Source organism: Struthio camelus, chromosome 1 (assembly GCF_040807025.1).
Source record: "Struthio camelus isolate bStrCam1 chromosome 1, bStrCam1.hap1, whole genome shotgun sequence".
Taxonomy (NCBI): domain Eukaryota; kingdom Metazoa; phylum Chordata; class Aves; order Struthioniformes; family Struthionidae; genus Struthio; species Struthio camelus.
This window is the reverse complement of record NC_090942.1, coordinates 2,863,160-2,885,721: the sequence shown is the minus strand read 5'-3', so window position 1 is coordinate 2,885,721 and position 22,562 is coordinate 2,863,160. Positions and strand designations below refer to the sequence as shown.

The following is a 22,562-nucleotide window of genomic DNA, read 5'->3' as shown; positions in this document are numbered from 1 at the left end:
AGGAGTGAAATGGATGGTCGTGGGAAAGAGATGGATGTGATGAGATCTAGCATCAAATGCCCGTGCAGTGAATCCGAGGAATAATTTGAATCACTGTACCAAAATAAAGTTGGTGGCAGTAGGAGGAGACTGAAGTTGTTTGCTATATTTTGCCTTGACCTGAAGTTTCTGGTTTTGATGCCTGGAGAAGATCTCTGGGCCGTGGTGATAATGTTACATTTAACATCTTGCTGCGGGCAAAAGGGAGCACCTCATAAATACAGAGCCAAGAATTTATTGTTAGCTTAATTAAAGTCTTAACTGTGTGTTGTGTTTTGATAGATTGTTATTAGTCCAGTTGCAATAACGCTAACACTCATAGTCCAAATTACTACAGAAAAGGCTCATTAATAATAATACCCTTTGGGGGGGAAAAAAAAAAGCTTGCTAATGTCTCTTTCCTTTTCTCTGGTGTGATGCTCACCCTGCCAGTGTCCCTCTGAGTGGGTGCTAAGGCTGAAACAATTCAGTCCTTAGCAGAAGGGCGAGGCAAAAGAGGCTACGGCAAATCATCACCACCCTGAGGTCCTCACCAGGAGGAGTGTGATGTCCAAGATGGAGTTTCTTCCCCAGTCATGGGTCCCCCTGGGGCTGCTTTTACCCCCTTCTCTCTCTACCCCTGCTCCCTTCTGCCCATCCCTCTCTCCAGCGGGAGAGTTGCCCAGCGCCCAGCCCGGGTCACACAAGGGCTGTTGTTTGCCAGGCAGGGACCGCCCAGGGGCAGCCCGTGGCCCTGCAGGTGCTCCCGGCGCTGAGCTGAGGCCAGGCGGGCAGGAGGCCCTTGGCCACCAGACCCTGCTGATCACAGCAACAACCAGCTCCGGCCACGGCCAGCCAGGAGCGGCTGGAGACCCTGTGGTGGCGGCTTAGCACAAAGTCCATGGCCTTCTATTAGCAAGGGCCAAAATCATATCTATTAGGTTACAGAGATGGAAAATACCTGTCTCTTCTCAGATTATTGCTTGTGGCAGATTGGAGCCACAGAATAAATAATCAGTATTTTATCACTCCGTAGTTTCCAGGAGAATATTAATTTTTAATCAGCGGCTGCATTTATATGCCAGCTAACGGTTTAGAAAGTGTTAGTTTATGGCTTTATTTCGGATCTTACCGGGCTTGAGCCATTGCTGCTAAAGCGACTGTGTGCTCCTGGCCGATGGCATGGAGGAGCGTGGCCAGACCTCGTGGGCTGGCACGTGCTGTTGGCAGTCGCTAGCAGAGCTGCCGTGGTCAGAGGTGGCGGAGTGGGGAGCATCAGCGATGGAGTTTTATAGGAAGAACGGGCTTTTGTCTGCCTCACCGTTTTGCTCTGAAATGGCTCCAGCATGCAGGGAAGCGCTGTTTGTTTAGAGCTGACTGGTGCTTACAGGAAAGACACTTTTACAGATGGCTCACTGACTGGAAACTTGCTGTTTTAATTACAGGTTTGAGTCCTCCTCCCATGCTATTAGCATGAGTGCCTATTTGCGGGAGCAGAGAAGGGAGCTCTACAGCAGAAGCGGAGAACTTCAAGGTGGGGGAAGAGAAAGTGTGTGCGTCTGGATAATTCTCTTTTGCAGGAGCTGCGTGTGCTGTCCGTACCGTGTCGAGGTATAAACACCTCTCTCAGTTGACACACAGACTGTCTAAATCGGAACAGGTTGTAACCTCTATTTATTTATTCTTATTATATTGTGAAACAACTGGGTTTCTTTTTATTCCCTCTGAACTTAGAGCTAAAGATCCAGGTCTTAAAAGACACTCATAAAATAGTGGGTTAAAGGAAAGCAGTCTCACCTTAAACATTGCTTTTGGGTACTTGGAAGTAATGTCTGCTTCCTTATCTGCAATTTATTTCCACCCACATATGCTGAATGCGGTACTTCTGCTGGATTTCTTTGGGAACTAAGCTCAAGTCATCTCATCTGAAGGCATAAGTTTCTATTGTATGGATTAAGTGAACAACTTTTTTGTACAACACTAAAAGGTGAAGAGTTACAATGTTTGAAAATGGTGAATTTGAAGGGTTGGGCTACTCTTAATAGTTTGTATTGCTCGTGAGAAGTGCTTTTTGCTGTATTTACACAGAGAAGTGTTCTCTCCTCTGATTGCTGCATCGTCTCTCTTTTTTTTTTTTCCCGCGTGGCCTAATGCACAAATGTGTGGGTTTTGGGAGCAACATCACGGGAGGATCTTAAGACTTTCATGATAACGTATGGCAGGAATAGTTCTTTTCTATGTAATCCTTTTGTTTCTTACCAGGCCTATCATAACAAGGAAAAAAATATGTCTTCTTCCAATACTATAGGGATGAGCAAGGGTAGCACTTTTCTTTGAAACCTTACTCATAATAATTCTGTGCTAGTTTTTAATTGAGGATGTTTAAAATTTTCCAAGTGAATTATTGGATGACTTTGTGTCCCCTGCCACCCTTCTTAGTTGTCCTCAGCAAGAATTAAACCCACAGCAGTGTTGCAAGAAACAGTGAGAGAGATACAGTGTTCTTGTGGATGCTTGCTTGCCTTAGGGAACTGTACAAAGGTGATCTTAGTATCAGTGATCAAGGATATAGGGATACGCTCTATGGGAAATGTTCGGATACTTCTGGATGGCACTGTGAAGGAAGAATCTGTGATAAAAGGACAGGTACTGAAGCTGATAGGTTCTCATGCTATGATCTGAGAGCCTATAGGATTAAAATGGAAGATATCTGTCCTTTAATTTGTCGTGTCCCCATTTAAGCGCGCTGGGAGGGTGTTTATCATGCGGTTCTTCACTTGTGAGAATGAGGTGCTCACCTTCAAAAATCTGTCACGTGTACTTATGACAGAGCACCAAAATCAAGGCACGTGCGTGGCTCTGTGCACCACCGTCGAGCAGCAGGATAAATGAAGCACTTGCCTGCTAGAGAGAGCCGAGGCATTAGGCTCTAAATTGATGGAGAAGTTGGAAGGATTTGCTGTTTTTTTTCGTGGCGGAGGGGAATTGTACAGTTATATTTTTAAGAAGTTTTTCACGTTTCGTTTTAGAATATATAAGTAATAGCATTTATTGGAAGAAGTTACCCAGTTCAGTAGGATGTTGTGTCGTGTAAGGTACTGTACAGCACAGTCGTTTGCTTATACCAGTGGACTGTAGGAGTTGAGTAGTCGCTTCTTCACAGCCGTTAGCTCTGTTCCACAAACCACGTGGAGTAACTGGATCCAACCCCAAAAACTGAGAAGCTCTTGAAGGGCATTTAGGAGTTTAGCCTAATGAAGGGGCCACTGGGCAGCCTGTTATACCTGCCTCAGAAAATGCAGGCGTGTTTGGGATGAATCCCGTTGCCTTCTGTTGACTGTAGCTGCCTCCACACCTGGATTTGGCCGGTTGTCTTTGCCGCTTTAGATGGCACATGGCCGAGAACAGCGTTAAGTCACTCCGCGTGTACGTCCTCTCCCAGATACGTGGCGGTTCGAGGACGTGTTTTCGGACGGCTCTCTTCCTTTCCCCGCGTGCAGACGGGCGCAGCCGGATCTCACGGAGGAGCGGCTCCGTACCGATGCAAGACGAGCCTCGAGCCAACATCGGTGGCGAGCGGGAGGCTGCGAGCGTTTTGAAGAGCGGGTCGAAGCGAGCCGCGCCGGCCGCCCGGGGGTTAGACAGAACAAAGCTTGAGGACTGACAAAGGAGGAGAGGACAAGGCAGAGGAATCAGCGTGCCGAGGGACAAGATTATATCGCCTTTTACGGGTGAATTGGAAGAGCTTGAACGTGACGCAAGAGGTGACAAAAAGTCAACGTAGGGAGTCGGTGGGGACAATAGATGAGATGACTCTGCGAAGAAATCTTTGCCGTTTAACCATCAAGAAAAGTTTCCCTTTGAACTTTATGTTAAAAACGCGCTACCGTCTCTTTCTGTTATAAGCGGCTGCTCCCTTTTAGGTAGCTCATTAATCTTCCTGAATCCCAGGCCACAGCAAGATCTGCATTTTGATTTTATTTTTTTTTTCTTAACCCCTTTTAAAGAAAAATACGATTTAACTGTTCAATCAGCTTACTGCAAGGCAGGCGCGTGACACGCTCGCTCTTCTGTGACCGCGGCGCCAGTTTCGCTTCCTGACGGCCTTATCCACAGGGATGTTTTTTCAGAGGCAGCAGGAGGAGGGTGGCTTATTAGGGAATCTTCCCCTGCAAAGATCTTCAAAGAAACGTATGCATTTACAAAAAAAAAAAAAAAAACTTCTACAAGTTTGGCTCATGCCAACTTTTTGAAATAAGAATTTAATTTAAATAGCCTTAAAAACGTCTGAAGAGCACAGCGATGCTTTGTCATTAACCTCTTTCGCTTGGACTGCGATAGTGCGTCAGGCTCACGTTATCCCTCCGTGGGGGCACGGGGACCTGCTGCAAGCGATTTAGAGATGGAAGGATTAATTCTTGAGTCTTTACTTCACTGAGATCGGAGGAGGAAGACGGCGGCCTTGTGTTTTTCCCTTTGAGCTGGACGCACAAGTCGTTTGGCAGTTGTCATTAAAAAGAAAAGGAAAAAATAAAAGAGCAAGTACATAACTGCAATATCTCCTTCTGAACTAACACAGATGCGGCGCCCCAGGATGTTGTCAGAAGTGCAATGTCGGAGGTGGCATCTTCTGTACAAAACAAAAAATGATTTGCCAGTGAACTTTTCATTTATTCTCTTTTCAGGAGCCCGGCTTGGCCGCGTTCTAGCTGGGGAATTTACACATTCTTTCTTAAGAGCCCTCCTGCCATTTCTTGGATGTGGTATTCTCGATATCCTGTCTTAAATAATAGAGTGATGTTTTTGAAACAAGTAAGTTTATGGCACGAGCAGTGCAATGACTGAAGCCTAGTTGACCTTTAACGCTTCTCCTGCATTAGCCCCACTTGTCAGCGTGTCTCTTCACCAGCTTCGCCCCCTTGCTTCCTTCTTTCCAGCACCCCTCAGCACCTGTCTGCATCCCTGGAAACCCCACTGAAAACCCACAGCGTGTGCTGGATCAAGCTAAGCGTGCCCTGACCAAGCAGCCCCAGCTTTCCCTTCCAGGAGGCCCGCCTTTGCCGCGCATTTGTCTGCGTGGCTGTCTGTGTTCACGAAACAGCCAGTCGGACGGATCAAAGATCAGATAGCTCTTATTTTCTTAAGAAACTAGGCTGAAATGTTGCCTCTTACTGTAGAGGCAGTCGCTTGCCACTGACTGGTGGGACGATTCCCATGCGTGCTCTAACTCATTCCGCTATTGCTTTCCATCACCAAAAAATTCTTGAGAATGAAAGAAAAATGTAGTTTCTTGCTGTTTACAGGGTTTGCAAGAGGGATGCTAGATGGTAGGAGGATGGCACTGGGCCAGTACAGTAAGGCAGAAGATATTCTGCAGGTACCTTGGGTTCATTTCATTAAACTGGATGTGACTGGTCTCTGGAAGACTGTACTGTGTCTTTCTCTTCATTTTGACTCGTAACTTTTCTGTACTTCTGTGAATTTCTGAAGTTGTATTCTGGTAATGCTTAAAAGTGCCAAACCAGATTTTGATTTCGTTGGACTGAACGTAGTACTTGATTCATGATGACAGTGCATGATACGTGCATTGGACATACCTGAAAATGGTTAGTTTTCATGCGATCTGGCTGCCTTCATGAACACAGCTGTGTTGCAGAAATGTCTTATAGCCTATCGTCCAGGGGTTTACATACTTAAATTTTGTGAATCTACGGCTAGGGAGAAGAGGAGGTGGCAGGAGATTCTGGAGAATATGTCAATCATTTAAAAAAAAAAGTCCATGCAAGCTAATAACACAAAACAAAAAGAAGCCGTGAAGAAGCCATATCTGCAAATGTAAAGCTCAGTGGATGATGGTCTTTATTTCAGAAGGAACCTAATCTGAACTAATCTAATCTGTTTTACTAGGATATAGTTGTGTGTGTGCAGGATTCAGAGCAGCCGGGGCAGGAGACCTTGGTGGACACGAGCTGTCTCGCCAGCAGTCACGCACCACGCTGCTTCTTGGTGACTGATAATTTCCAGCACGGTTTTATTTCATCAGCAGTGCTGCCGGTTATGGGCTCCTTCATCAGGTGTTGCTTCAGAGTCCTGTGGCCGTAGGGAATTAATGTAGCTCCCTATCGTGTTCGCAGTAACCGTGGCCCTGGTTCGGTTTATCAGCAGAAAGGGTAGAAGATGGGTTTTCATATATTATAAAAATCTGAAGAGCCTTGAGGGTACTGATAGCATGGAAAATAGCATCCAGCTTCTCTGTTATCTCTGCAAGCGCAGGCCCCCGTAGTTCATATCAAGGTCAACTTTGCTAGCGTTGTACATCGGGGCCGTTTTTAAGAATGAAGTGTTAAGAGCTCCCGAGTAGCTGCTGTTCCCACGGATGCTCATGCAATCCACAGCTGCTCAGCACCTCTTAAAATTTGGGCTTGTTATTTCTTTCACCCTGGAAGCTCGGTGCACTTCAACGTTAATTAAACTTCTCGGTGCCTTCGTGAAGGAGGATTTTAGTTGGATTGTAGCTGTGCAAGCTGAGGTACAAAATAGATCGTCCTAGGAAGGCCTATGGGAGCAGAAATCGAGTCGGAATTCCAGTCTGCTCTTCTGTTAAATCCCATTGTTTTAAGTCTGAATACATTAAAATGAACGCGGAAAACGGTAGTCTGGCCGTGCGTGACCCAGCCGCGTGTCGCACGAGGCGGCTCCGCAGCCGTGCGGTTGCCGCTGGGTTTGGCCAGGTGCTCGTGGTCCCTGGTGATGGCAGGAAATGGAGTGGCGTTGGAAGCTAGGGAGGATGCTACAGTGCGATGCCCCTTGAGAGATCACTGCTGTGAGTATTTCTGTGCAATGTCAGAGCACTGAACATATGTTCTCATATTGTCCTTGTGCCTTTGATTTTTGAGAAACTGTGCCCTCGCTGATCCTACTATTTGGGCATCTTGCAGATTTCCTCAGTTTGCGCTCTTACTGTCACTGTAAGGAAGGAAAGTGCTTGTTTTGCAGGGGAGGCAGAAAAAGGCTAAGTGACTTTGCTGAGGAGGTATTTAGTGGAGCAAAGACTCTGATTCATGCCGAAATGCAGTTTTCCCTGACTAGTGGGCACGTTTTTGAACTGAGCTACCATGGGGAAAATTCTGTATTTCTTCATGAAGTTATTTATCCAGTTTCTGTCCAGAACATGCTTGTGATGGCGTATGCTTGTTTCTGTTCAAATTTTTAAAAATTTTATGTGAGTTCTCTTTGCTTCAATTTTCTTAAGTTTTAGTTTGTCAGAGGCAATTTTAAATTCCGAGGACTCTTCTATAGTTAAACGTTCCTCTTGGTGGGATTAGTGGAGTGTTACATAAACTTATTTTATTAAACTCTAGAATAAAAATTGAATGCAAGATTGTCTTCTAGACTCTACTTAGGCTACACTCAAATATATTAAAGTTGGCTGGTAGCTTAGTTATGTATGTTCTACGTAAGATTTATTTTTTGCCAGCTACCACATGTAGCATCACGTTGATTATCTAAACGTCTCAATGTTGGCCGTGTGATCATCTTCTGAGTTGCAATGGATCTTGCTGGAAGTTTGGACCTTGGCTGAATAGTTTGGGGAAAACTGTTAAGCCATAAAATTTCCCAATTTCTGCAGGTTTCAAGTATCCAGCATAGCACATGTTATGGTCCTGGTGAGTCAGTAGGAGAGTTACAGAAATACGGGCGTATCATGTCCAGCTGTGATGTGGGATGGCAAATTGGGCTGTGGAACAGAGGTCTGTTGTAACGAGGCTATAAATATTAGACTTTTAGGTAGAACCTTATTTCTCATAGGGAGGACCTCTGTGAAATCTTTATTGTCCGCCAGGTGATAGTACAAATCCAGTGCACCAGTGATACAAATTTAAGGTTGGGGACTGGGTTTGGGTTACATGTCAATACACTGTTTAACTATTCTTCATCCAAGGCTGGAAATTTCTTAATGTAAGGTGTTAAGTAATTAACGAAATCCAATTGAAACTCTGCTAATTGAGATTTTGCTGTTGTTGAGACGCCGTGGTGGCACATGGTGTCTGAGATGACAAGTGCACGGTGTAAGGCCGGGTCCGGGGAAAATGCAGTTATTTGTAGGTGCCTTGTTCCATTTGAATTCACCAAAGGGCTGTCGGAGCAAGCCAGCTGTGTTGGCAGATGACGAAAACCAATCTTGACATTTTGGATAATGAAAATTTGGTTCAGCACCTCTTAGATATGTGTATGATAATATGTTGTCAGTCAGAGGCGACGAGGAAGGGGGGAAGCAATATAATCCTTGTCTTATTAAAGGAGACGTTGCGACTAGTGGACAGTGCCGGTTAAAAACACCCTTAAGAAGAAGAAGGGGAAGGAGCCGTTGAAGATGCAGAAAGCTGGTCATGCGAAGGAGGGGGAGATTATTTGATGCTAGGAACCTTGTGTCGCGCAGCTGCTTTTGTCTCCCCGTGATGCAAAGGATCACAGTGTCACTGGAGCTGGGCGGGAGGAGAGGGGAGAGACTCGCTTTTTTGTGGTTTGACAGTATTAATGCAATCATCTAGTTCAGACCGTGTAAGCCCACTTATTATTTCCTCTGCGTGTGTTTTTTCTGGTTTAGCGGATTAGCTACACTGTCTCTTCAAAGGCTATCCAATCAAGAAGGGGTTATTAAAACCGGGGCGCTTTATGACTGAGAATTAATTAGAGCCACATTTTCATGCAAAACATCCAATTTTTTGATTAGCAATGGAGCAGGGCCGCAATTAACACTCTAGGAAGCTTAAATTTCCAGCAATTTGATTCTCAGGAAATGAGATTATCAAACCGGGGTCAGGCACTTGACAGCAAAAGGGGGATTACGTGTAAGAAAATAATTTGTTTCTTGATTTTGCCTCCGAGATTGTTATTAAAGCTGTGGTGAATTCGGGGGGAGGCAAAGCGCGGGAGGAGGAGGGCGATACCCAAAAAGGGAAGCGGGAGAAACCCCTTGCTTTGTTAGCATCTTCCTTGCTGTGCAAAGAGCTTGCCTCATCCCGGTGGTAGCAAGAGCATGCTTTGCCTGTGATTTGCAGCGACAGGCTTTCATTGCATGGTTGGTCTTAGTCCGCCTGTTTGAATAGATGTGTTTTTGGGGAGTCTTCAGTGGTTTTTAAATATTCAAAAAATTTGTATCCTCCAGGAGGAGGAATGGTGATCCTTTCAGCAGGCACTCGGCTTTGTCTCTGCTTTTTAAAGCAAGTACGGGGCACGTACTGTTTTTTTCCTCCAACCATTTTCTGATCGCTAGTTATATCTGAGGAGGTATATTACTGCTTATTAAAGGCTGACCTTCGTCAGACCTCGGGGCCTGTGAAAAGAAACAGGGCATCTCTGTCGCTCTTGTAGAAAACGCTCTGGGTTTGGGGTTTTTTTTTTTTTTTTGAATGTCTCCCACTTAATTGTTCTCACTTCTCAGGAAGACGCAAGGTGCTGAAAGTCAGGCCTGGGCTGCGAAACCTGTTCTCTGGCTTGCGCCTGCGACTTCGAAGAGGCCAAGGAAGCACTAGTCGTTTTTGATAGCTGATCGATATTGGCGGCCTGAGCGGTCAGAGGCTGCCGTTTAGCGTCTCCTCAAGAGAAGGGGAGATTGGAGCCGTCTGGCTGGCTGGTTTTGCTTTTTAAAACGACCATACAATTCTCAGGCCGTTCTTTTCATTGTCTTTGTTTTATTATTTTGGAATGAGGTTGTTCGTGAAAGAGCGCAGTGGGAAGACGCTGTGGTTGCTTGCACTGCGCACGACGTGAAAGGGCATAGCATCAGTTGTAGCCACGTCTCAGTCTTTCCTGCCAGCGTGCGCAGCTATTGCTACGCGTAGGAATGCATAAAAGCTTTTCCGCGTTATTAAGGAATTAATTATTGAGGAAGCTCAGTCCTAGCTTGCAGCATCAATTTATCTTTACAGGTTGGACCAAGTACAAGTCTGGCAGCACACCTTAGTTATGCTGTCTTCCCTAATGTGGCCCTGCCAGTACGATCCAATCTTAGACCATGTTATTCTTCAGTGTCATGTTTTAGATCCCCTTTTAGGGCTTCTGAATAAATCCTCAGGCTTGGCTTCAAGCTTGTCTTGCTTTAGTCTTTGGCCCCAGATACAGCAGAACCAAATGACTTCTAGTACTCTGCTGCGTAGACTGTCAGATATCACGTTATGGTCTTCTATCAGTAGATGAGCTGGTGAAAGGCTGAAAATCAAAGCGGATGGGATCGGTTACGAGGGCCTTCACTAGCTTGGATTCAATCTTCACGACTCTCCCTGCATCAGCTACTAGTGTTTAGCTTTGGTCCCCTCTTGACATGAGGAAAAGCACTGAAAAAAGCTCATTTTAGAAAATAATTAAACAGATGGATGCTTCAGTCCTATTAATATTGCTGGGTGGCTGGTCTGGCCAGATATGTTTTGGGTCTTGTTAGAAGTCTGGCAGAGAGATGTTCTGGTTTGCTGGAGTTGCTCTGTCACCATGTCCCTTGTCTGGAAAGCTGGCATGGATTTTCAAGGTATTTATTTACAGCTGCTTTGCAGCTTTGGGTTTGGGCTTACTAAAGAGTTTGGAGGCTTTGTGGTGAATTTACAAAGATGTTGCAGAATTACTTTGTGCCATGCAGAATAGAGCAGAAAAGGTAGGAAATGTTTAATATCCTGTTTTGTATTTATTCTAGCATTTTTTTTTCCATGAGTCCTAGGCTTTTGGAGGTACTGAGCAATCTCAGTTTAATTCAGTGAGATACGCAAGTTCCTGATACCTGTTAAAACCAGCCCGTAAGTTTTTGTATTTCTAATTGGCTTTAAATTGACTTTATCTGAATTGGTGATATCTTCCCTCCTTTTTCCTTTTATCATCCAGTGCACAACTTTCTAGGGTAGCGTGTGCTGGGCAGTGCCTATGCTGCATCAGTAAGGGTTGAAATGTATAAATAATGCTTTCCTTTTCCGAAGGGTGGTGGAAACATTTCATCAGTACACCCAGCAATAAAATAACTACAATACAATCAGACAGGTCCTCTTCTCACTGTGATCTGAAATAACATGGTCTTCCTTTCTCTCCATATGAGAAGTTCCTGCACTCCTAGAATTTGTGCCTTTGCGTAATGGTCTGTAGTAAACCATTCATTTACAACAGTTTTTGTCTTGCTGCGTGGGATCAAGTTTCCCCCGGTTTTCAAGTTTCCCCCGGTTTGGTCTGAGCAGTTCTGGTTTCTGATAATCCACTCTTCTCTCCTTGAAGAATGTTCAATCCTGCACTGATGGAAGCAGGCTGCAACAAGCTGAAATAATGAAAAAGCATCCATAGGTCATTAAGTGGATAGTGCTGCTGTTGTCTCTTCTGAAGTTTAATCATTTCAAACCAAGATCCTCCTTCTGAGCTCTGGTGTTCCTCAGGACTGTATTTGCTGCAAAGCCATTTCCTTGACTGGTTTAAGAAGAGTTTTTAGATTGCTTCCTTGATTTTTTTTGTTGATACGATGGCGTTCCAGTGCCTTTTTGGTACCGCAGGTTTAGGTTCCTACAGGTATCTCCTGTTATTCTTCACGATAATAGCTTACGTTCATTTGAATCAGAATTTGGTAATTGCTGAAAGCTGTGCAACACCATTGTATGTAGAATGAACTTGGAGAAATGAAAGAATATGGCATCCAGTGGGAAGGCAGATCAGTTAAATTTAATTAACTGCCTTGGAATTTGACTTAGCGAACGTTAACCGGTCATCCTGTTCTTTCGGGACCTTTAGTGACCAGGTTAGCCAGAACTGCGATGTATATCCTTCAAGAGACTTTTTGGAAAAGATTTATATATTAAGAGTAGATATATTAAGATTATGTGTATTAATCTAGAATGATTGCTTTGCGTCAAATATCCGATTCATTCTGCAGCTGTTGTGATGGCGTTATATATCTTCTTTATTTAAATCTGGCTTGCTAAATAGTGTAGAGCTCTGAGGCGTTTACGTTTTGTGTTGAAAACTTGCTGATGTTTGGATTTTTCAGGTTTTTTAGAATCTTGCAGAAGTTTGTCCAAATCCATTCTTAATGCAAGTCAAATTCTCGTTTACTCATCTGCAGTTTCAGGGACTTTGTTTTCACCGACCGAATTAGCAAAACACTAAAATACGTTGCTAAAATGCTGCTTTTCTTTCTCCTACTTGACCGACTTGCTAATCGTAATTAATAATAATAGTCAAATAAAAAGTCGAACTGAGTTATCTGTGGAGACTGAACTGCTACTTGCCTTTTCTGCTAATTTTGTACTCCCCAAACTGAGGTGCCTCAGGAAAGTGGTTAGGTATCACAGGGGACTGGGGATTACAACAAATGCCGTCAGGGTGAGGATAGAGGCAGTAGCGGTTGCTCTTGCCCTGCCTTGGAGGCAAAGGCGTGTTTCGTCTCTGGCCCTGTCATCCTCATGCCTCTAAGCAGCATTTGAAGCCCCTTGAAAATGTGAAACCGTTGTTTTTCAAGTAATATAAAAAATGAAATGCACCGGGGACAGCTCTACTAGCATTTAAATTTTCTCCTTTTGCTTTGACTGATGTGTATATACATTTTTTACACTGAAGAGTTGTTTCTCTTGGTGATGTTGAAATGAAACTTTACAGTGACAGAGTAGTGGGCAGCCTTCGAAAGCCCTGCTTTCAAGGAGGGTTAAAGCCATTTAGGTGAGCATGAATTAACATTTCCCTTGTCTCATAAAGGTCACCCTTTAATTGAGATTCACCACGTTCAGCCCAAAACCTGGGTTCCAGGAGACCGAGACCTCTCTTTGCAGAGAAGGCACAAATTGGCAGCATAATCTCATCAGAGGCTTAGGTTATATAGTAATAAATCATTCAATTCGAAGCTAAAGAAGCTGCCACAGAGCATAAAACATGCCAGCTGCTTGAAAGACTCGTATGGCTTAGAGTTTGAATAACAGTTGGAGGATCTGTAGATGTCTTGAATTCTCCTTAATAAGGACAAACTGTTGGGGGAAGAAAGTAATTCTTACCTAATTAAAGGATGAAAGGATTACATGTTTGGTTTTATGTTAGCTGCTATTCGTTCTGTCCAACATGCGAATTTAAGGTGTAACGTCACAGTCCTGTATATCTGTTTGTGTATGATATTTCAGAATTTATTGCAAAAAAATTCGTATATCCATTATACCTTGTCTTTTCTAGAGAGATAAATGTGTGTTGCGAAGGCTGTTCTGTAGAATTAAGATGTAATGTTAATCAATAAAATATTGTGATTTAGAGTTATGAAGACACAGAGGCTAACACTTTCTGAAGTGCTGTTGGGACTAAGTGCATAAATTGTTGTTGAAGTTTTTACTTAATGTGTCATGTACAGTATTAGAATATTTTATTATTTGAAATTACTAGGAATAATTTTTTCCCCCCCCCACATGAGGAGAGTGTCATAGGAGAAGGTTTTGCATCCAGTAACAATGTGAGTATACAGATAGGCAAAAGTATTTTTGTGGAAGTTGGAGATGGAGAAAGAGAAGTACCTGTGAGAAGCACTAGAACTTTCAAGCCTCCGATCTGTAGGCTTTTAAATCTCCAAATCTCTTTTTCTTTTTCTCGTATCTTTTCCTTTTTGAGCTTGAAAAGAATGAAATTGTCCATTCAGGAGTTTGAGGGTGCTTGCGTGCATCTCACCGAAAGGTTTGAGATAACAGGGTGCTCGCTTTTTGTATGCGTTATGGCACAGACCTGGCACTTGGAATACATTGTGCTTGTTCTGCTCTTGGTTGACTCAAAATCTGCCCTCTTATCACCTTCCCAATTCCCCCCCCCTTTTTTTTCCTTTTCGTAGCCGCTCAGCAGATCAAGAGCTATATCACGTGTAAGAACCTGGCCAGTGAACCGTTACCCCAACGTCATGTTGTGTTTCGATCGGAGGGGATAAATGGCGTGTCTTCTGTCTTCTCTGTTGCGACCATTTTCTTTCAAGTCACTAGAGATGAGATTGTATCATTTCTTGAGTTTAACAGAGGAGTATTATTGTTTTTCTTCTGTTACAAGGGTCATCAGGTGAGGAGATAGTAGGACATGATGTGCATGAGGAGGATCCATCTTTAAAGCTAGGGGTTTCCTTTGGCTATATGGGTTACTCCCATATAGCTGGGACTATAGGGTGAAGCTTATCTTCCCAAGAGTTTGTCACGTGAAAGGACACAGAGTAAAGTTCAGTTACTCTTTATCATTTTTAATAGCCATGTTTGCATCTCATTTCATGAATAAAAGATGGCAGGGAAGGTGACCAAGCCCCATGTTCGAAGTGGAGTTGGTGGTTCCTCACGTGCGTGTTTACCCGAGGGGCTGGAATTGAACTCTGGCTCTATGTATAGTTTTCCCAAACTGTTGCATTTCCCTGGCCAGGTCTCTTGAGCCATCCAGTCACCGTGAATGCTGAGAAGTTGTTGAAACCAGATGTTGTTGGGTATTTTCTCCATATAAGACTTTTACAGCTGCTTGAGAGAAGTTGTTTCAGGTTTTCTGGAGAAATGCAGCCTGTTTTTTTTTTTTTTTTTTTTCCTTCTAAATACCGGGTATGGCAAATACTTTCTGAAGAACTCATTAGTGTTTTCAGATTTCATTGTAATTACTTAATAGTATAATAACAAAGACATGATGCGCAGTAGCTAGTTTCTTTTACGTGGCATCAAAAATATTCGAAGTGATTGGGAGCTTAGAGTGCATCTGTGCTCCTCTTTGGGAATTTTAATTGCGCTGATCGTGTGCTTGTGTTTGACTTAATTATCAGCAGCAGCTATTGGACGGGCTCCCCTGCCTAAGCGCTGTATTCATTGCACCTCTATGGCATCTAGAAATGTGTGAACAAATGGAACAAATGGCACTTTGTGTGTTTAATGAATATGTGAGTGATTTGAAATGGCCTCTTCCCTCAACGCTAACTATCTATTTCTTTGATAATGGGAGATATGTTGATATTATGTGGAAAAGCTTTAATTCCAGTAATAATTGGTTGATAATGTACTCGGTGCTTTTTCCCTCAGCTAGGTAAGATGCCAGTTTGACTTGACTCTTAAGTTAAGTAAGCACATCAGCAGTGTGCGCTTATAAGATAGCAGCAAGCCTGGGGTCACTTGCCGGTCTTGTGAAATAAGAATTACTGATTTTTTAGTTACTGTTGAAGTGTGAGAGTTAAACCATAGTTGGCAAAAAGTTATTTATTTTTAGCTAATGACTGCAGCATAAGCGAGCGTACTCTACAGTCTGTAGGAGTTCAGGGACCACGCTGTCAGATAGTTCATACGGTGTGCCTACACAGAAGGGAGTTACTAGATTTTAAAGATTTTAAAGATTTTTTTCCAATGCAACAGGCAGAAAGCAAGCAAAACCCACTTTGTTTGGAAACATCCCTATTTTTTCCCCATATGTTCAGTTATTTCAGCCTGACAGGACTGTGCAGTATCTCAGAAACCTTGTGGAGTCCTACAAAGGAGACCTACTTGAGCAAAACTGTCGTTTTTAACATTTTTGAAATCCATACTGTGCAAGTATTGAACAAAGTTTGATGAGGAGTTTTACAGCTGGAGAAACTAATATGAAGGATTGAGTTAGAAAAGATAGTGCTCAATCTTCTGTTGTAAATGTCCCAGCCAAGAAACGAACTGTGCGCTGGTATCATCTGTGTGTCCCTTCGGTGGGTCTCTCGTCCTGTTAACACAGTAAAGCCGGATCTGGCATCTGTGCAGAGTGCCTCTTCTGCAGGGTCTTCCAGAAAGCTTTAGGTGTTTTAAAATTGTGCTTATAATAGAGCATGTCTTGGGAAACGTCATATGGAGTCCCTGTACTGAGTCTGTGATTGTGCCTGAAGCTTGATGTTGATGCCTGTGTTGGTAAAGTACCTAAAGACTTTTTTGGAGGATCAGGGCTTATATGCAACAGAGAAACTTCTGAACTGTGAGATTTATAAATATTGGGGGACGGGAGGAGAAAAAGGTGCAGACATGTAAATTAGCCTGCAATAATAAACTATCACACATTGTATGGGAAGCAACCTTATGTTGCCAGAATCGTTCCATGCGTTGTTTTCATCTTTATTTTTTATCTTTCAAATAAATTCGTAAGTGGAGCATTGCGGTATAGCAGGCAAAAATTAAGTAATTCACCAACAGTGGCTTGTTACATTATTCCCTTCTTGGACTTAATCAACCATTAGATATTTCTAAATGCAACCTTCACCTCGGCATCTAGATGCCAATGTACATCCTGCAACCTTTTGCTTTCTAATTAGTTGCATGAAACAGAAGTGCTTAGGACTCTATTACCGTTAATAGCTGGCACGTGTGAATGTAAAAAGGGAAGGATGTATTGCCAGATAGCTTTCCAAACGTGTATCTGGTGCAGTTCTGGTTGTGTTAGCACACATCTGTTGTCCCTAATTGATGGCTGCAGTGCTGTGTTGGGTATTCCACGTATCTGAGGCGGGAAAAAAAAAGACTCAACAAAAGGCCTTTCCGTACTCTGTAAGCGTAGTAGATAACCGAAGAAAGTCAAATGTTTATTTAGAGGTGTGATAAGGAGGTGCACTGTCTCTGAATACCCAGTTGCATTACTCTCACAAACACAGATGTCAGGCTGTAATTTTTAGTTTCAATAGACCAGTTTTGTATTATTACATTAACCATAGCAGATTGAGCACTTATCTATACTGTTATATTGTGTTTGTAATTATATAGTGTCTTACTGCTGTTATATTCTCGGAGAGCCTGTTTGGAATATAGAATAGCGTATTGAAGATAAAAGCCAAGGGAGTTTTGTACTGAGATTCTTTACAGCATTCTCTCTTGTTGTTGTTTTAGGAGCTTATCTCATTTTTTAAAGTTTATATAATTGCTTTAGAGCTTTATCTTGGTTTGTACTGTAGTTAAATGCTTTATATTCTTTCTTATTAATAATCTTCAGGAACTTGATCCTTTCTCAGGGCCGTCGGTCACCCACTGTAACGTGGCCTTCACCTTTACGTGACAAAGGCATTTGCCTAATTTCAGATGCTACGACCGCAGAGGGAAAAAAGAAAATAAATGTTTCTTTGCCCTGTTGAGTAGGGATAGGGATCTGAAATTCAGAAAATACCTCTGTTGAAAGTAGGAGGAAAACAGGAGGTGTCTTGTCTGATGGCTGAAAGAGTGCCCAGTCAAAAGATGCTACAAAAAGTAGGTCAAGAATTGCCTCGTCTCTGATTCCCGTCCCGTGCTGATGATTTTACTCCATTGGAAGTCTGGAGTCCTTGCACAGAAGACGTGGTGTTATGTTAGGAAATGGTATCAAGTACTCTGGACATCTTAGGCACAATGCAAGTAGGTAAGATCTACTTACAAATATAGTTGCAGTGCAGCTGATAGTTGACAGTTTGTCTCTGTAAAATTTCATATGCTGTCTGGGATAAGGTTTGGCCTGTATATGCAATAAGAAAGTTAACATTAAGTGAAGGACTTTGTAATTTATAGCGACAGTCTTGCCTGGTCTGTTCATGGAGGTCCTAACGGTGGGAGAGCGTGATAGACAGGTACTGCTCTGTAGGTCTTGCCCAAGATACTGTTTCTGATGCCTCTTCTCTTACTTTTTCACGCAAATATTCTCGTCAAGACGGAAGTGATGAATTAAATGTTAGTTTTAATATTATGTTCTACTGGTGTAATAATGTATCTTCCGTTACAGTTACTTGTGTTGGCACTGATGTTCGAAGTCTTCCTTATGTCCGGTAACAGGTCCTTTTTTCCATTCTTTAGATCAAACTGTCATAAATTGTGGCTGCTTGTGCCAGGTTGTTACACTAGCTCTTCCGATAGCACGTTGTTTGGGTATTTATCATGTAAGTCTGTTTTCTCTTATGTGTTCCCACTAAGCCATGCTATCCTTGCAATACGTCTTAGACCTGTGCTATTCTTGTGATATGCTGGCTTTTACACGAATGTATGTATTTCAGGCCCTTTTTGATATATAGTAATGGTTAGATGCATTAATGACAAACTTTTGTAATTTCACGGTTAACAGTGTGTGGAAAATGTTACTTTTAGATGGTCCTGAAAAGCCTAGGGAACGGCAAGAGAAACGCCGTTTCTTTTGTATTTCCCAAGGAGTCTGGGTTAACTGACGCATTCTGAAATAATTTTTCAGAGGGGAGAAGTAGCTGTTAGACTAGTGCTTGGACTTGGGAAAGCTTTGGGCTCGCATCTATGTGAAAACTGCACATGGCCAGTTTGGGCCCGCATTATCCGTACTGGTATACGTTGTGCTGCAGGGAGAGGCAGGAGGGCTGTGGAGGACAGTGCTCACATAGCCACACCACTGGGGTATGCTATAATATATTTAAGGTCTTAACTCAATTTTTGTCAGCGCTCGCTTGCTAAGTGCACCTAGGTGTTACGTTTCAGGATCTGAAGTAACAAGCTGAAGCTCCTGAGGGCCGTGGGCAGCACCACACCAAAGTCAGGAGTAACTTTGAAGCCAAGATTCAGTGGACCTGGTCTGCTAATTGCAGAATACACTTTCAGAGCACCAGCTAGTTCCTAACAGAGGAGCAGGTGAAAGAAGTGATCACTTCCTAAATTAGGAGCGCACGCTTCAGATTTGTGACGTTTTGCATATACAGCCTAGGTGGGCTCTCGGTGCGCTTTTAGAAATTTTACATCACCTTGGTGCAGATGCAGTTCTCTGGCTTACTCTAAGTAGAAGAGCAGAACCCAAAGCTGGAAAAACCTGAATTGAGGAAGTACTTTATTAAATATTTAAATTCTCTAGAGATACTCTGAGAGCACTATGAATCCTGTAATAAAACACCAGGAAATAAGAACTTGGAGATTTTAGTTGCAAATTCCGTGTAGGTTTTTGGATTGCCTGATGTTTGTCATAATACAACGATCTCTACTATCTTAAAAGAGATCTTAATATTTAGTTAGTGTAATTTAACCGTGAGACATTTGTTTTATTTCCTTTTCATTACTAGGAAACTGCACCAAGCGTTCTTTGTTAGCTGGTTAAGTAATGCAAAGCCCATTTGTCATGGCTAAACGGAACCAGTCTTTAGGCGAAAACCGTGACCGAGTGTGGTGGGTAGGTTTTTTTTGTTCTTTTGTTTTCAGTAAGGGAAGTGCTTCATTTAATCCCATTTTGTTTATATATTCCTTTTTCCTTTACTGGATGTTGAGGCTTCTGAATTAGTCTAAAAGAAGCATAAACCATGTCTTATACACCCAGAAGAGTCATCGTAACTAAGTAAGACCATACAGTTGAATTAAATATGGGGAAGGAAGATTGAAACCTCTTCCTCTTCATTTTAATATGCAGTTGATGCAAATGGTGGTGGATAAGCACATTACAATACATTTTGATGAAAACGCGGCAAGCAGGAATGATAGGTTTGATCGTCTATATAGGAAGTTAATGACGCGGTTATGAAACTGTGCGAGGGGATGGATGCGGTGAGTTCGATACCAGTGAAATTAAGCAGGTTAATGTCAGGCCTTGCTGCAAGACTCCATTACTCTGAGCCCCAAGTGCAGATTATTACCGTTCTCTAATGTGTTTAACCCGCTTGATGCTTGCTGATCATGCATATGAGGAAAACCAAAGGGTGGAAGTATTTTGATTTCCTTTTTTTTCCCTTTCTTCTCAAAATGTGGATTTTTTTTTAAATTGGAAAATATAAGGTGCACTTGGTGCACAGTTGCTGGTGGAGAGCACAGTCGGGATTCGACCTGAAAAATTTACCCAGAAAAAATTGCTGAGTTTGATCTCCGAACTGTGCTTCTGTACGGTCTTGCTTATTATCTTTGTAGTGAGCTTTTATTTTCTTTTTTATTTATTTTTTAATTAGGAGTATATTGGAGGAATATAAGTGAGCACAGTGCAAAGTCAGCGGCGAGACTCCTATTTTGCTTCATAGGTTTTAGCCCTTCCTACGCACCCTCCGCTGTTAATACCAATGGATAACGTTCAGTCTGCTGCATTGCGTGCCGAGACTGTGAGCAGGAGAGCGAGGCCATGTTGATCCCTCTCTGAGCCTTCACTTAGCTCCTGGCATAAATTAACTCAGCTGCGGGCTCTGCTGCTGAAACTATGCTGTGATTTCCTAGCGTGGCTTGTGACTTTGCACTCGCAGGACTTTTGAAGGTCTGTTGTCCTGGTGACGCTACAGAAACGAGCAGGAACTTTCCTGTTGACCAAACTGTTGGAGCCCATTGCTTTCCAGTTAGGCTGTCAGCGGTAGCTGCGCGGCAGCATTGCTTTGGGGCGGGTTTGCTCAGGTTAAACAGATTGGGAATTAAGGTGGGATTTTCTTGGTGTCCAGAGGAACAGACCATCTGATTTTCTCTTTAGTTGTGCTGTTTCAGCATGGTTAAGTGACAAAACCAGGGACAGTATCGTTTCCTTGGGCGACATCAGTAGGAATCAGAATTTACCAGAGAACAGGAATGTTAAAGCTTTGCTGGGTTTGCCTAAGCACTCCTCAGCGTACGCTTCAACATTTAAAATGTTTTTCCTGTTTCAAGTAGCATCAGTCATATTACATGGAGCAACACTGTGTCAGAGACTATCCGGTTTCTCTGGAGATTGGGGCAAATGGGAAGTCATCTTCTCATCATCCGTTTTCCTTAACTTCTTAGAGAAGTTGACAGTACTGAATCCCGTTGTATTTCTTTTTTATAAAAGATGCTTCTGTTATTTCTAACCTTAAGTATCCTTGAAGTTAACCTTATATAAACTTGCCTATTAGTTTTAATTATTTCCGATTACCATATGTCAGTGGATTCTGATTTGCTTTATTTCCTCCCTTGTGTAACTAGCAAAATGCATTTGTGAATGTTCTCCAGCGCATCTTCTTGGTGGCTATACCAGTCCATAATGTAAAGAAATAGTGATCGCAGATTTTTTCATTTTCTGAATACTGGTGTGGATATATTTTATTCATAATTTATCAATAGTATTCCTTTTATTATGCAACTCCTCTTACTGCGAACAAAAATGAGGTAAATGGACCTAGACCTACTGTTTCTAGTGACAGGAGACTGTTGTTTTAGGAATGACTTTACGCAGACCTTGGCCAAAACTGGACACGACTTTGGTGAAACTATAATCTTTCTATACCCAAGTTATAGTGTTAACAGATAAAAACGTAACTAGTACTGCATGAAGGCAGAAAGCATTATTTTTAAAAAGGCTTGGTTTTTTGTCCCTTAATGGAAGTTAAATAAACAGATGGGAGTAAACTCTTGTAGCACAATTACAGTGCCCTACAGAATAGGCCTTGTTTAATGACTGGCTGCAAAGACATTCCTTTGAAAAGAGAATAAAACCTCATTTTTAATAATACGACAGGCTGCTGGTTGTTGAGGATTTACTTCCAAAAATGCCAATATAAATACTTCCTTCTAGCATTTGATGTAGTCTCTTGTGCTTAGGTTCACCTCATGCGAGCAAGAGGCAGCCCTCAAGCCAGGTGCTCCCGTTATCGCCGCTTAGCCCAGGTTAACTCCTGGCTCGTGCCGTTGCTGGCTTTGGGATACCAGCCTGGAGAGTTGGTCTCTTGAGGTTGATCAGCAGAGCAGATGGACAGACAGAGGAGAAATATTAGGCAACGTGGCACACAACTTATTGAGAGCTAGAGAGAAAGGAAAATGTCTTCAAAGAACATTAGTGCTTAGGACAAAATGCAACTTTCCTTAAATAGTTATGCTGTCAGAGATCTCTTCCGTCATGTTTTTTACTTTTTTGATCAACCAGTCCCTGGTTGACCAACCAGTCCCTGGAGAGCTGTGTATGTTTTAACTGTGCTGTTTTCTGCTTTCAGTAGATACCCCAAAACGGACACTGGGATTCATTAGTTGACTACGGTCTTTGCTTTTCTCCACATATCAAATTAATGGCAGTTTTGGCTTCGTAGGCTCTCTAGCAGAACTTGTCTGCGAGGGTGATCGGCGCTGTGCAGTTTCAGAGATGTCCTTTGCTTTTGGAGTGCAACTGCTGCTGTTCGGTTAATGTTTTCACAGGTCAAATCAACTGTGGAAAGTTATTTCCCTGGTGAGACCAAGACACAGTAGTATTTTTGACTCTTCTTGGAAATTTCAGGGTATTGAATGGGGGGAAGACAAAAAAAGGAAGAGATTTCTGTGCTCGGACCTTTTCTCTTGGATGTTCGCATCTGATTTTGCGGACACTTATGGATGCATTTGCTTTGCCTGGACTTCTAAGGAGACGGCCATGTGGTACCATCAGTGTTATTGTATCACTTTTCCAGAAGGAAAGGGAGACTTTTCTTTTTATCTTCCATTTGAGATAGCTCATTAATTAAAAAAAAAAAATTTAGAAACAAAATACATTAGACTGTAGATGCAATATAGCCTGGATCCTCTGCAGGAGAGCAGTGCTGCTGCAGAAATGAATGAGAGAAGGAAATTCAAACTTCTCTCAGCAGAAAAGTAAGACTACAAAGTCCTGTCAAATGCTCTACATACATACATAGTGCTGGGGAGAGGGGGAAGGGAAGAGAAGAGGAACTTTCCTTC

The 22,562-nt window shown here is 42.7% G+C and overlaps 1 protein-coding gene across 1 annotated transcript in view; it reads left to right on the top strand.

Annotated features, from left to right (window-relative positions):
* The window catches only part of EXOC4 (exocyst complex component 4), a 396,906-nt gene that overhangs the window by 105,541 nt on the left and 268,803 nt on the right, over window positions 1–22,562 (top strand). Inside the window, exon 9 of the mRNA XM_068953333.1 lies at window positions 1,464–1,552. Coding sequence (XP_068809434.1) covers window positions 1,464–1,552 — 89 coding nt within the window. The remainder of the gene's footprint in view (window positions 1–1,463; window positions 1,553–22,562) is intronic.